This window comes from Python bivittatus, unplaced genomic scaffold (genome assembly GCF_059951505.1).
Source record: "Python bivittatus isolate LINGU-HERP-01145 unplaced genomic scaffold, Pbiv_v1 ctg000700_np1212, whole genome shotgun sequence".
Classification (NCBI taxonomy): Eukaryota; Metazoa; Chordata; class Lepidosauria; order Squamata; family Pythonidae; genus Python; species Python bivittatus.
The window spans coordinates 71,926,136-71,940,792 of record NW_028277098.1 but is presented as its reverse complement, the minus strand read 5'-3'; the positions used below and the strand labels follow the sequence as shown (position 1 = coordinate 71,940,792).

At 37.8% G+C, this 14,657-nt stretch overlaps 1 protein-coding gene across 1 annotated transcript in view; it reads right to left on the bottom strand.

Annotated features, from left to right (window-relative positions):
* Positions 1 to 14,657, bottom strand: part of LGR6 (leucine rich repeat containing G protein-coupled receptor 6) — a 140,635-nt gene that overhangs the window by 60,582 nt on the left and 65,396 nt on the right. The window contains exon 4 of the mRNA XM_088153408.1: positions 12,483 to 12,554. Within this exon, the coding sequence (XP_088009534.1) occupies positions 12,483 to 12,554 (72 nt within the window). The remainder of the gene's footprint in view (positions 1 to 12,482; positions 12,555 to 14,657) is intronic.

Here is a 14,657-nt window from a genome sequence, read left to right as displayed (position 1 = left end):
GAGCTAAGTGCTTAGTCATTGTTACTGCAGTTTTTTGGAGCAACTAATCATGGTGTTATATGCAACATAATAACAGAAAAATGCCATATCACCTGTTGAAGTCAGGTTATATTTATTTATTTATTAAATGTATATGCCGCCTGACTCCCAGTGACTCTGGGCAGTGGTAAATATTCAGCACCTAAAATATTATGCTAGGTTTGTCCAACATGCTAGGCTCAATGTAGTTGGCTAGTTTGTGCCTCAGTGTGTTGTACAAACCTAGCCACTGTAGCTAGTTAATGGATTGGAGAGTTTGGTTTATGTAGTCAAACATGGATCAGTTAGGGCCTGATCAAGATAGAAGGCTGCTCTCTGCTATGCATTTTGCATATATATTACATGTCTCCATAAGGTCAAAGTCCAACCACTAGGAGAAATGGAGAGGATGTGGTAATGTTTTCTCTTCAAAAAAGGAAGACATAATGGCCCCACACAAAACATTTGAAATTACAGTATGGGTCAGCTTTTTCCAAAATCTTCCAGTCAAGTCCAGTTCCCTTACTTATCCTTTGTACTCATGGCTGTTTTATTTGTTTTGTTTTTTGTTTTTTTTGCAACTCACAATTCTTTTCAATGAATCAGAAAACATACTTTTCTTGAGCTCCAGGAAAGGTTTATACCTCATAAATATCTTAACAAAATTTAAGATAACTTTGTACAAAATCGGGTCCATGCAATAAATTATAGGTTCATCTTAAATTACCCTATCTTCTTCTGTTTCTTTTTTATGCTCAGTGGAAGGTTTTTTTAAGGGCAAAAGCACATTCTATCAAAAATGATTTATATGAAGCAATATTGCCCTTACAATGAGCTGTCACATTTCAAACAGATCAAAGATGATCTATGAAAGCAGCAACATGCTTTCAGGCTATGTTAATTCCAAAGTGATTCTTTTCCTTCCTTCCATCACTCATCAAAATATATATGTTTACAACAGCCCTGTCTGGTGGGGAAGGTTTCTCTTTTGTTAACATCAAAGCCCTTGTCCTGCAACTTCCAAGGAGTCACTTCTTGCATTTTAATCTTCAGAAATAATAATGACGATAATGATAATTATACTATTCATGGATTTAAAAACTTCTTAAGAGTCCATTACTCTATTTCCATCTGTTTCCAAAATATTTCTCCTAAAGACATGAAGGAGATGCATAGTGCAGAGAAACTGAGATGTGTCAATGCCTTTTTACATACTGTATGATGGAGAAACAGAGGTCAAGATGTTGAAGGACAACATTTACCTGAACCATTCATTGGTCTTTCATATTTTTTTAAAGTCAGCATTTTGCAATATAAGGATACGAGAAAAAGCAACTAACTACATCTGCATCTCCTTGCTTGCTTTGAGCACATGTACAGAATTTCATAGCTGTCAATTTCTATCTGGCATAATATTGATCAGCTTGTTAGGACTAGAACTCTGTGCTGTGTTATAGCAGAGGCAGGAGTAGAACAAGACATTTACAGCATGTCCTCTATGAATGAGTCTACCTACTTGTCATTGTGATCTATCCTGCCCATCTTGCACATTGCAAAGTGTGGACTAAATGAACTTGGATGAACTTTTCCAACTCCACAATTTTATGATTCTATTATTCTGTGCTTTCTTTCTCTGGATCTATGATTTTCTTCAACCATATTTAGTTCAGCTGATCTTCTTCCCAGCAATTCCCCTGTCATCTTTCTCATGATCTCTTCCAAGTACATACACACCTGGTACTTAAGTGCTTGCTAGAAAGCATTTGAGAAGTGGGAGAAAGGAGAGAAGCAATCTTTTATTCTTACTTTGTTATATTCTGTAGCTCTTAAACATCTTCTACTTTTCAGTTCAACAATACAAAACATCTCAGAAAACTTGAGATTACTACTATACTATGGTTCTAAGTTAAAAGGAATATTTCACAGAAAACTTACATTCAGCAATGTTTCCATATCTGTGTGAGAGAGAGACTTGTTCTCACATTGTCCTACGTAGTAATATGGCTTGTTCAGTTTTGGCTTAGTATTTTGGGTGACCCAGTCGTTTTAATCTGTAAGTCATGTTCTATTGCTTAGCAGGATGTGTTAACCAAATAAATTGTGGCTTATTCAACAAACTATGGTTAAACAAACTAGCTTTCTCCAAAACTGGTGCCTTCAAATGTGTTGGGACTGTTTTCAGAAATTCCAATCAAATTGGCTGACAGATATAAATGCAGAGTCAAGAAACAGCAGTTCACTAAAGAGGTTGGGAAACAGAGGAGTTTGACTTATATAGAAGGGATGAAAAAGGAAAGTGTGCCTGGAAAAAAACACAGAACCATGTCCAGACAAAAGAAATAGAGCTCCTGGAATCTAAATCTACATTGCAAACATCACAAGTAGTTCCATAATCATTCAGCCTTAGCAGCAAGCAGGCATCAAATACATTATGAGGCTTTCCCTCCTCCCCAACCCATCCCAAGAGCAGGAAAAGCTCTAGGCAGGAGGAATAACTTCTGTTTTACATTTTGGAAGTCCCTGGTTTGAATTAATCTGAGAAACTGTTTCTTTATACGTGCATGAAGGTAAGTGGTGTATACCGTTGTGGTGGTCGTGCTATGATTGGATGCTGACATCAGTGATTGGAAAGTTCTTACATCAGATATGGAGTGGGGTAAAGATGCAGCATCAAAGTGGGCATGGCTGTGGCTTGGCAGAAAACAGGGTAAGACTTATCTCCGCCACATCCCACTTAGGACTTCACCCTGTTTCAGTTGCTCCACCAGTGTATACCTTCGGTAAAGAAGTGACTGCAGTAGTCAAGTGTTCTGCCAATCTATCTGTGACAATGATGGTGTACTGTATCTCATATTCCATCAGAATAGACAAATTTCTGTGAAAGCCTATGGTCTGTTAAAACTGCAGTTTAAAAAGGATTATGCCATAGTTAATTTTGTCTTTACAGTGCTATAAGACTCTCAGTTATAGATACCAAAGACATGGAATAGGATGACCTAAGTATTAAAAGAGCATTAGAAAGAACAGTAGGATCAGCTATGCAAGGTCATTAATCACAGTAATGAATAAATAAATCCTGTTAAAAGGTAAAGGTATAATGCGCCATCTCTGCCCCACAAGGCAAAACAAAAAAGCTACGTTTAATTACATGATCAAATTGAATTTATTTATTTATTTACTATATTTATAGCCTGTCCTTTCATTCAGAAGTTCAAAATAGGATACACAGCACTGAGCAACAAGGACACTGGATGCTAAATTGATCTGAAAGAAAGTGATAGGCCCAAAATCACCCAGTGAGCTTCTATGGCTGAGGGTAGACTAGAACTGGCTGAGGGTAGACTAGTACTGAAGATGTTACCTAGTCAGGTAACAAAATGTTTGCAAGAAAACAACCAAGCTCAGAGAAACCCAAGGACTCCACAGGTAGACTAGAAGCTGGATCTTTCCAATCCTAGTCTAACACTTTTACCTCTACACTATACTGGGTCTTATTATAAGTTATGAAAATATATTTTTTATTATGAACTTCTAAAATATTAAAGATGCTCCTTTGGCCAGAAATCATGATAATGTGAGGTTAACAAAGTTTTCATAGATTATCACAGAAAATTATTTAGAAACACGCAATAAAAAAAAAGAATTTATAACCTTCTTAAGACAGTACCTGCATGCAAAGAGAAGGAGAAAAGCCTTAGGCTAATAGACTGTAAAAATAGTATGCATTTACCATATAGAAAATTGTTAGTGACTGAAACTGACTATAAACCATTGTTTCCAACAGCAAAGACAATCTTTCAAATACACCAACCAGATAAAGCTTCTTTACAGTAGCTAAACACTATATTTATTGCAGATGTATAATCCAAAAGTTCAACCAAGAAGAAGAACAAGTTATATGTCAGTCTATTTAAAATGTTTCTGTCAGTAAGACGTGGAGCACTGTTGCAGAAAGCATGCGTACACACTGCAAATATATTTTATATCAAATCATAGTATGCTAGCTGGCATGATGGCTACATATTTAGTCTCTGTTACCAGTTTTAGAAAAAGCCCTGTGTGTAACATCTCACCATAATTAATCTTCAGGATGGTTGCTATATACTCACATTTGGATAAAACAATAAAATCTTTCTTTCTAGCTACTGAAAAGAATTTTTGACCATCATTATAAGGCGAAACAATTTAGGCAGGTTGCATTTCAGAGCACCTTCTTCAGCTCTGAATTTAGGTGATCATACAATGTTCAGACCATGGAGTAATAAAAGCCTTCAAATTAAGACTGCATCCCCATTGCATTTCACCATGACACGGTTGTCCCTTGACATCAGTTTCCTTCCTTGTCCCTACAGTGTTGCCCTTATTTCATTCCCAGCCCATGAATGGGAGAAGATTAAGCCATCCTTGTGATCCTGCTGTTAGTCGTTCTTTCCCCCTTCTTCTGCACTGTCCAGAGAGAGGAAACTCCAAAGGTGTGTGAAATCTTTACTAGTCATGCGCTGCAAACACCAAATCAGGATGCCATTTTGCAGCAACACAGAAAAGGCGCAACAGAAACAGGATAGGGATCAGCAATGGGAGCAGCAGATTTCATGCTGAGTTTTCTCCCAATTCAGGACAGGTAGATAGCACTTGATTCAGGAGTGGGAAAATCCCTAATAAGTTGCTGCTAAGGAATCTTCCTCTACAAGCAGGGATGTAAAATAACTTTGCCATGGATTCCCCTAGGAAAGGATTTGGGCATTCTGCTCGGCTCCCATTGAGTTTTTCCAGTAGAAACACACATCAAAATCCAACAAGCCTTCTCTATTCAAAATCCTATGAAAAAAGAGCATCTGAAAATAGGTGTGCCATTAAAAGTTATGATGAAATAGTAGTACTTCTGTCTGTCTGTTTTTTTAAAAAGAGCTTACATTAGGGACATTTATAATAAAGAAGCTTACATCAATGTATCTTAGAGATAGTACGTTCAAATTACGTATTTTAAATACACATTTTTGTGCAGTGTTTCAGGAACCTAAATTTTCCATTCTAGGGGATGCTTCAGAAAATTCAAGCTGCTTTCTTCATCTTTTATTTTCATTTGAAAGATAACCCCAGGAGTTTGTCTGATCTTTTAATCCAACCAGCTCTCTTATTTTTCTCACTGTTACTGAAAATGCAGTAATTATAACTTATAGCACCTGTTTGCTTTGAAAATCTTTGGCTTGATGTTAAGCTGGCAGAAAAACAGGCAGTGTATACATCTGCTTTAGGTAAGAACTTGTAACCACAAAGTTGTTAATTAGCCTGACACACGACTCTCGCAGGGTATTCATAGTGTGTTGTTACCACACCTATAAAACTGCTGATGGACAGATGCTCTGCCAGGGAATCACAAGTCGATCCTGCATTAAATAAAGGATCTCATCCAACCTGCAACTTAGAAACTGCCATTAGGTGTAGATGTGCCTCTTCAGCTCCTTCCATTTAGTACAAGTGAAGCTTAGAGAAATATACAAGAAAACATTATTTTTCAGCAGAAAGTAAAAAATGCTATATTGTCCTCCATCCCACATTCTACTCCATTTTAATGATTTTGAGCTAACCCAGTCTAAGATTTTTGATTTGTCTCAAAATAGATGACACTGCAATAGCAGGAGGCTTTTGCCAATTTGGTCACGGATGCCTTCATGTTATTGGATCTAAAACTGGTTTCCAAACCTGGTGTCCTTCTGATATGTTGGACTTCAACTTTGAATCTAATGGTGCATAGCCATTAGATTCTGGATACTAAGATCCAGCATAAAACTTTTAGCTGAAAGATGGCTATTATTCTCTCAGCTGTTACTGACAGTGGAGATAAGCATAGCATTAGTGATAGAACTGCTTGAAGCAAAATAATATCAGGTACCCTATAGGAATTTTTTATTTTGTTTTTAATAAGCCACAACTCCCAGCATTTTTTTTTTGCATATTTGATGAAGACATGTCCATGACCACCAGTGCTTACACAAACAGTTAAAACAGGCCCATATGAGGACATGTTTGCAACAATGGAGCAAGAGATGACTGTCTTAAATCATGTGGGAGTCCTAATGCTGGTGAGCTTTCCTGACATAAAGCCAGAGAAAAATTAAGAGAATCTATGTGATATCTATCAATTGGTAATTTTTCAAAGATATGGCCTCCTTAGTCTCTTGCAGTGAAAGAGATTTGTGTGGCACCTCACTGGTCCTTTCCTCACTGACTTACAGTGTCTACTGTCACCAGCTGTTACTGAAGCAATATAGAACCTGTCCACATTCTTTTTATATTGATACAATGACAGTTGAATGATTCCAGTTGATTCTGTGAGTCACTAGCAGTGATCTTGTCACTAGCAAATGTATTAAGGTATAAACATTCTGGAAAGTGGTTGCAGGTGGCAAACACTTCTATCATAATATATTTAACATGCTACAGGATGCTTTGTAATTTTGGCCAAACATTAAAATGCTATTATTACTTCTAAAAACTATGTCTTCAACACATGTTACAGTAATGACTGTAATGCTTTTAAACACTGTTGCATTTTATTGTGCTTTAATATGCACCAAGTGCTTCATACGCATTATATTCATAATTACAAACCCAGCAAATTAGCCCTATTTTGAACCTAGACAATCTAATTTGTTGTACATTGTACATCCAAGCCAAAATGGATGCCGCGTATTACATGGGAACCTTGGATTGTGGCCGAGCTGTGCGCAATCATCATGCCTCAAATGTGTAGCAGATTTTATTGCTTTCTCACCGGTCTTCTGAATGTTAGAGTAGATCCTCACCCTGATAAGGAGGCCAGTAGCAGGTGTGTAAACAACACCCAGGTGCAGGCCAGGCTAACCAGCCTTCTCTGAAAAGACAAGCTCTTCTCTCAAAAGGGTGGAAGAAAGAAAGCAAAAAACGAGCAGTTTTGAATTGCCTATATATAAAAGGCTCATACTCGAAAGCATAATATGTATGCCCATTGACATTCTTGTGCAATCACCTTAACCTTTGTCTTAATAAATCTTATTAATCTGAACCCAGAAAGACTTGCTCCTTGCATGTTTGTTTTCAGTCCTAATTCCTGTCTGAGAATTCTGACCCTGAACATAATACATAACGGCATCATAACATGCTTTTGAGAGGGTGTTTTCTCCTTTCCAAATTATAAACATACAAGTACCATGGAAACATGCTATGAGGACAACATGTTCAACCTGCCCTGCACTCAATTTGCAAACCTTCCATTCCAACATCTTGTGTGGAATGCTTTCTGGAGAATTTCCTGATTTCTGCATAGTGTTCTATGAAATTACATGTCAGGCTCATAACTGTGGGAAAGTGGAAAAGCCACAACCCTGGCAAATGGATCAGATCCCCATTGGACTTGTAATATTTGAAAGCCACTCTGCAGTGATATATGAAAGTTCCATGTTGGAGATATATATAGATAGATGTCTGTGTGTGTGTAGCTTGTGGGAAATTACTCATAAATACTAAAAGAAGAAAATCTTTCATTCAGATCTGATCTTTTTTTTTCTTCTTCCAATGGATGACCATCCTCAAGAAGAGATAGAAATAACAGAAAGATATTTGGCATAAGACCAGTTTTGAATAAAAAGCTATTTGGCAGCCCCAATGAAATCTGAGGAAATCAGCTTAGCTTTAGATATGCCTTAATTCACAAAGCAGTCTGCTAAGGGGAAAGCAATTTACTCAACTTTTCATCTCTTTCACATCAGACCTAATTTATCCTAATAAGCACTGGTCTAATGGGACTTAATGAGGGCAGGGAATGCTCCAAAGAGGGTTTTTTTTTTTTCTTTTCTCCTATTAAACCTGGATTTAGGAAGAAAATTGTCACTGTTGAAGGAAGCTCAAAAAGGCAGTAGTTTTTCCTTTATGTCAGGGTACAACAAAGAAAGAGGAGTATTTGGTTCATTTTTATCAAGTGAAATAGATCTGAGGCTGGTTTGTATTAAAATTGCCCCCACTTTGCCTCCAGGTGACTACTGGAGATGAAAGTAGAAGGGAGGGCTGCAGAATGTAACATACCCAATCAATAGCTACAGCCACTGTAATTTGGCAGTGGTACTCCTTAGCATGGTGACTTGAATCATTTGAGTGATGGCGGAGAGAACTGTGGTTGTCCAGAGATACCTCAAACTAGGTCTCCATGAGATCACAGATCAGGGCAGGCAAGGCACACTATACTATCTGATGCTAATTGTGACCCTAGGTATTAAGTGTTGTGGTCTCCAGATCAGTGTTTTTCAACTTCACAACTCTAAGATGTGTGGACTTCAACAGTTGAAGTCCACACATCTCAAAGTTCCTAAGTTGAGAAACACTGCTCCAGGTGTTACAAAGAAGGATTATAAAAATGATGTTTATTGATATTTTTTATTCCCCACTTCTGACATAATATACAACAGAAAATTCAAAGTAAAAGCTATTTTTTGAGGTTATTCAAAGAGTCCCCAGATCTCACAGAATGAGGTACGGCGTTCCAGTGTCATCTGTAAAATTACCAAGTGGACTGACTTCAGCCAAACTTGGTATTTGACACCTGATTCTTCTACTGAAGAAACCAGGAAAGAGGCTCATCAAGAGATTCTCAATCTAGATCAGGGTGCATTGTTCTTACTTAAAGGGACAATATTGCTGCTTTGTAGTTCAGTACAACAGACAATCTGGAAAATCCAATAATTTGCAACCCCTCTTTTTCTCCCACTGCAAGACGTGTTCGTATATACTGCATAGCTTTATCTTTATTTTTATCTTCCCAAAGCTAGGTATATCTATGCTGGCACTTTCATATGAGTTTTAAACCCACTGCACAGCAACTGCAGCAAGGCTACACCTACCATAATGGCAGATGAAGTGGAAGCCCAGATGAGAGAACACCACCCGGGGGCAACTGCCATTGCCATCATAGTTTGTTAAGGTCTGAAAGATGCTGGCTCTGAATCATTCCTCTCCACATACAGATTCACATTGGCAGCTGAAACGAAGTCATCTTCCCTCACTACAAATGTTAAAGATTCAAATTTAGCCAACACATTATAGCTCATTGTTGAGAGAGGAAATAAATGCTTCATATACTTGGATGCTATCCAGAACACATGTTTGTGGAAGTAAGCTCAGAATCATCTCTTTTGTATGAAAACATCGTTGTTTTGAAAGTGATTGTGTATAAATCTGAATGGGATTTCATCTGTAGGGATATCCCGCTATTTGCTTTGAGAAGACAGTGCCTGCAATGCGTCTGTTTCCCTTTCAGAGATCCAAGTGCCTGAGAAAGTAATCCTATCCGTTTCGTCATGCCCCAGCCTTCCTTAGGAGCAGTTAAAGATCCAAAAGTTACACAGCTGGATTGGTGGTTTTAACCATGCCAGGTCTGCAAAAGAAAACTATGAAATGGTCTGTTTTGAAACAGGTATCATGGAGGGATTGTACAATGAGTGGCACTGTATAATGACCTGACCTAACCATGCAAGGCATCTGCCATGAGGAAAATTATTTTTAAATCTCTAAAGATTGCTTATTCACCCCAAAGATGAATGTCTGTATGCATGCTTAATTAACCTCTAGTGGAGACAAAAACCACATAATGGATTAAAGTGGACTATTTAAAGAATTTTTTATGCATGCTTGTTACAGGTATTTTCAGACAGTGAGTCAAGTCATAAAGGGATTAAGAGTACTATCAGCTTGATCTGAAATGGTCAGAGTTAGTATCTAATAAGTACCTCAACGTATTTTGAGAAGTTTTGATCTCTATTTCATAGGCAAAGAGGCCTCTGAACTTAAAGCTGTCGATATTAAATAAAAGCCTGTGATGGAATATAGGAAGTATATTTTAACCATGCTTACAGAAAAACTTTCTTAGTTCAGGAGGCTTTTCACCTTAGCTAGATTATTGCAATGTGCTTTATGTGGGGTTGCCTGACCTTGAAGATCATCCATAAACATCAAGTGATCCAGAATGCAGCAGCCTGGGTAGTTATGGGTGTACCAAAATTTGCCAGTGTAACACCACTACTATGGGAGTTCCATTGGCATCCATTTAGTTTCTGGGTACAATTCCAGGTAGTGGTTATCGCCTGTAAAATTCTACATGGCTCCATGCCTGGATAGTTCCGTGATCTGCTTCACTGAGCTCATCCCATAACATCTGGAAGACTGGGTTTATTGCGGGCCCCACAATCAAGGGAATGTCATCTTCAGTGACCCTAAGCTTGAGCCTTCTCAAAGGTAGTCCCCCTCCTTTGGAACTGCTTACCCCTGAATTTAGGGATCACCCCTCCATACATTTTCAGGGAGTAAAACCGTAACTATTTAGAAAGGCATTTGGGGACAAGTAAGAGCATTTATTTGTTTACTTTTCGTTATACAATTTTGATGTCACCTGACTCCAACTGACTCTGGGCAGCTCACAGAATAAAGAACAACATAAAAACAATGTAATTCAATACATTACAGCAGAACAAATTGCAAAATAACTATTTATTATTTTATATATTTATTTATTAATCCAGTGTATATAGACTAGAAGCTCTGGGTGGCAAACGAACAAAAACAAAGAATTACATAAAAACAGAAGCCAACTAAAACCACATCAAGACTCAGTAGAAATATAAACCACTAGACACCTCCACCCGTGCTGGAGCTCCCAACTAACATCCCGCTGCCAATGCCTGGGGGAAAAGTCAGGTCTTCACAGCCATGTGAAAGGCTGATAGAGATGGGCCTGTCTGTATTTCAGGGGAGAGGGTGTTCCACAGGGTAGGTGCCATAACAGAGAAGGCACACTTCCAGGGACCCTCTAGATGATTCTTTTATCAATGATACTCAGAGCATGCCTTCTCTGTCAGATCTGGTGGCGCAGGGCAGAAACCACTGGGGAAAAGTAGTCCCACAGCTACAAAATTGTGCTACCCAAATGGCGGCACATCAAACTGATTGATCATAATTGCATTAGTTGATTTTTGTTTTTAATCTTCTGATATTAATACTGTCAGCCATTCAGAGACTCCAGAAATAGAGGGGCATTTAAGTTGTAGAACTCATTAGCGAGCTTATTTCTAGACCTATTAACAAGGCATCTGAGCATGGTTTAGATCAGGTGATAGAAAAAACATTTGGTCACTCTGAGGCAGTGTTTCTCAACCTTGACAACTTTAAGATGTGTGGACTTCAACTCCCAGAATTCCCTAGCCAGCATGCTAGGGAATTCTGGGAGTTGAAGTCCACATATCTTAAAGTTGCCAAGGTTGAGAAACTCTTCTCTGGGGCATCCTTAACAAATGGGGGCAAGAAGGAAAAGCAGATAGTGCTGGTATTTTCTGCTAACTGGGATGATGGTCTTGCCCACGTCTGCCTGGGTATCAGAAAGAAACATGCTATGAGGCTTCAGACAGCTGAATGTTAAAAGAAATGCCTTCCTCACAGCAAGAGCAGCTGGACAGTGCTAATTATTGTGCTGCCATTATTACTACTCTTTATTATTTATTTTACAATATTTATAGCCAGCCTCAATCCAAACAGACACTGGGTGGAGTACTGTAAAGTCAAAACAGGAACAGGACATTAAAGAATTAATTAGGATATTTAAAAATTATGCCAAGGAGTTTATTAAAAAATATAATTGCCACATGGGGAAAGGATCCAACAAAATATATCACAACTGCTATGAATGGGCTCATATTTTCTTATTTCTAGGCATAGAAATGTGAGAGAAGTTTTGCTAACTAATGCCATTTGGCCTACATGCTATCAACATTTTTTCTTTCTTTGCAAAGTGTGGGTAATAATTCATGCTCCTGCTAAACTGGACTCCAGCTCATGAATAATCATAATCAGGCCTGGATAATAATCCTACCTAAAGACAGCCCCCTGCCCCTGCCTCATTTTCAGTTCCTTTCAGCTCAAAATCAGCAGTTCAAGTGAAGAAATGCAGTGGAACCATGGAGAGAGAGATAGTTAAGACATAATCAGGCATCAAAAGTGACACATTGCAGGAAGATGCTGAAGCACAAGATGGAAGAGCATGGCCTGAGAGTACCATGGAATATGGCAGCATCCGATGCACATCTGCAGAGCTTCCCAGCCTGTGCTGAGCCAAAAGTATTGGACCTTGTTTGCATGTTTTCACTTAATCTTGGCTCCACCCATTTTGGGAGTGTAATATCCTGACACGTTGCACAAAGACCAGTGTGGACCTCAGGCTGGCAGAATTTGTGCAAAAGGCAACCTTCAAAAAACTTTAAAAATTGTTTGTATCAAAATCAACTTCAAACTTTTCTGATGGATCATCTAATATTGCTTCCCTGTTTATATCCCGCTCAAGTATCAATGAAAACACTGTTGGATTTCTTCTGCTTTCTACCCAACATCTGAAAAATCCCTTGCTTAAGAGATTCCACTGGCCAGAATGACAATCCGTAAGGACTTACAGTGACTGAAGATTAGGAAGATCCCACAGAGCCTCCGCTGGAATTCGACTGAGCTGATTATTCTGTAACATCCTATAATTACAGAAAAAGAAAGACAAATTTTAAAAACCAACCTCCCATATACTGAAATATACATATTTCTTTTCTATGCAAGATTTCAGACAACAGACACCATCTGAAAAACAAACCTCCCACTAACAAGCAGAGGACTGCAGAATACGTGCAACAAAAGGCCAGGTTACTGGCTTTACACAAACTGATGGGATAAGTATGTTCAGAGCTAACGCTTTTCCAGTTTTACAATCCAGCACCATTTAATGCATGTATTTACTTTGGTTATCTACAAGTTACCAAATGGTGTTTTTATTGTTGTTATTTATTCACACATTCCATCACTGAGCATGGATTTTAAAGAGAAGTCCTTACTCCCAAAGAGTTTTCAATCTAAAATTTAGCATGAAGGAAGTGAAAAACAAGAAAGGAAAGTTAAAACAGGGCTGAATTGGCTATCTCCAACTGACACTGGTTAGGGATAGTTACAGACTATGTAACAAATTATAAAGGGGATTAGGGGATTCAAACAATACGTAGCTCCAAGTGAAAGGTGGGCCTTGAGGAAAGATTTCAAGGAAGTAAAAGTGATAAAGACAAGTTGGTGCTGGGGGAGAAGCTGTGTATTTCTTTTGGGGGTAGTAGGTAATACGGCTGCTAGAAAATTGTATTTTGATATCATATTTTGGGTGCTTTTTGTGTGTACCTTTGAGTCAGTATTTTTTTAATTGCATAAACTTTGACAGATTATTTAAACAGAAGTTGCACAAGAATAAAGATGCAAAAAGCAAAGTAGAAGATAAACAATTACTAATAAAACTTAAGTAAAAACATTGTGCAAAAGAACAAAAACAAAAAACCTCTTGGTAGTGCATTCTTCCCTTCCATTTCGTTTCCCAACTGCTAACCACTACCTAAGTATTTGTACTGTACTTTGAACATTAAACATTGGAGGTCATTGCTAGTATCTGTTTAAGTAATTTCATCTTATTATTTTTGATTGGTCTCTTGGCTCTTTTCCTAAAAATCGTATTCCAAATGCCTGAATTTGCCTTGCTATGTAATATGTTGTGTATAAGGGAGTCAATCCTACTTGGATTTAGTTATGATTTTATTATGAATATATACAGTCAGTTTTGCCATTGCTGCATATTCTCCAATTTTGGTCTCCCAATCTTGTATTGTTGGCTAAGTTTCACTTTTCCAATGTTGTGCCAAAATTGTTCTTGCAGCCATCAATATATTTCTTAGTAAATTGTGATACTTTTCATATTTGTTTTCTGAAATTATTCCTAGTAAAAATATCTGTGGTTTCAATTCAAATTTTAGGTTTAAAAATTTCTGAATGTTTGGATGTATTTCTTTCCAATACTTTTGAATATTTTTGCATGACCACTACTTATGGTAAAGTGTTCCTTCTTTGTTGTAGTATTTCTAACATTTGTTGTTATATGATTTGTCTACCTTGGTGTTTGACAGTATCATATACCATCTGCAAAACATTTTATACCAATTTCCCCTCAAATTATAGCTTGGAGTTCATTTTATTGATTTTTTCCATAGTTCTTCCCATTGTTCTATTGTGATTGCTTCTTTGAAGTTTTGCATTCACTTTATCATGCAACGTTTAATTTGACTCTTGGCAATTGCCTGGACAAGTCCTTGTAGTTTTCTTGGCAACATTTTGGGAAGTGGTTTGCCACTGCCTTCTTCGTAGGGCTGAGAGAGAGCAACTGGCCCAAATTTACCCACATGGCTTCATGCCTAAGGCAGAACTAGAACTCTTGGTCTCCCAGTTTCTAGCCTGGTGCCTTAACCACTACATGAAATTGGCTCTCACTGTAGAGTTGCATTACCCACTATTCTGGGTTCAAAGATGCATGCAACTTTGGCACCTGCAAATTAGTCACTGTAAAATCAACAATAAAATTGTGTTGAAATTAACTGACTATATTGCATTTATTTTCTATCAAAAAATATAACTCTAAGACATTTAGAGCTGGTATGTAAGATAAGGTGATGAAAATCATCCTTACATTTCTGTCCTTTTTGAGGCTTTTTCACATTACCTGCAAACAAGCCATCACGCCTCCTGATATCATATAGGCATTCCCAGTCATCTAC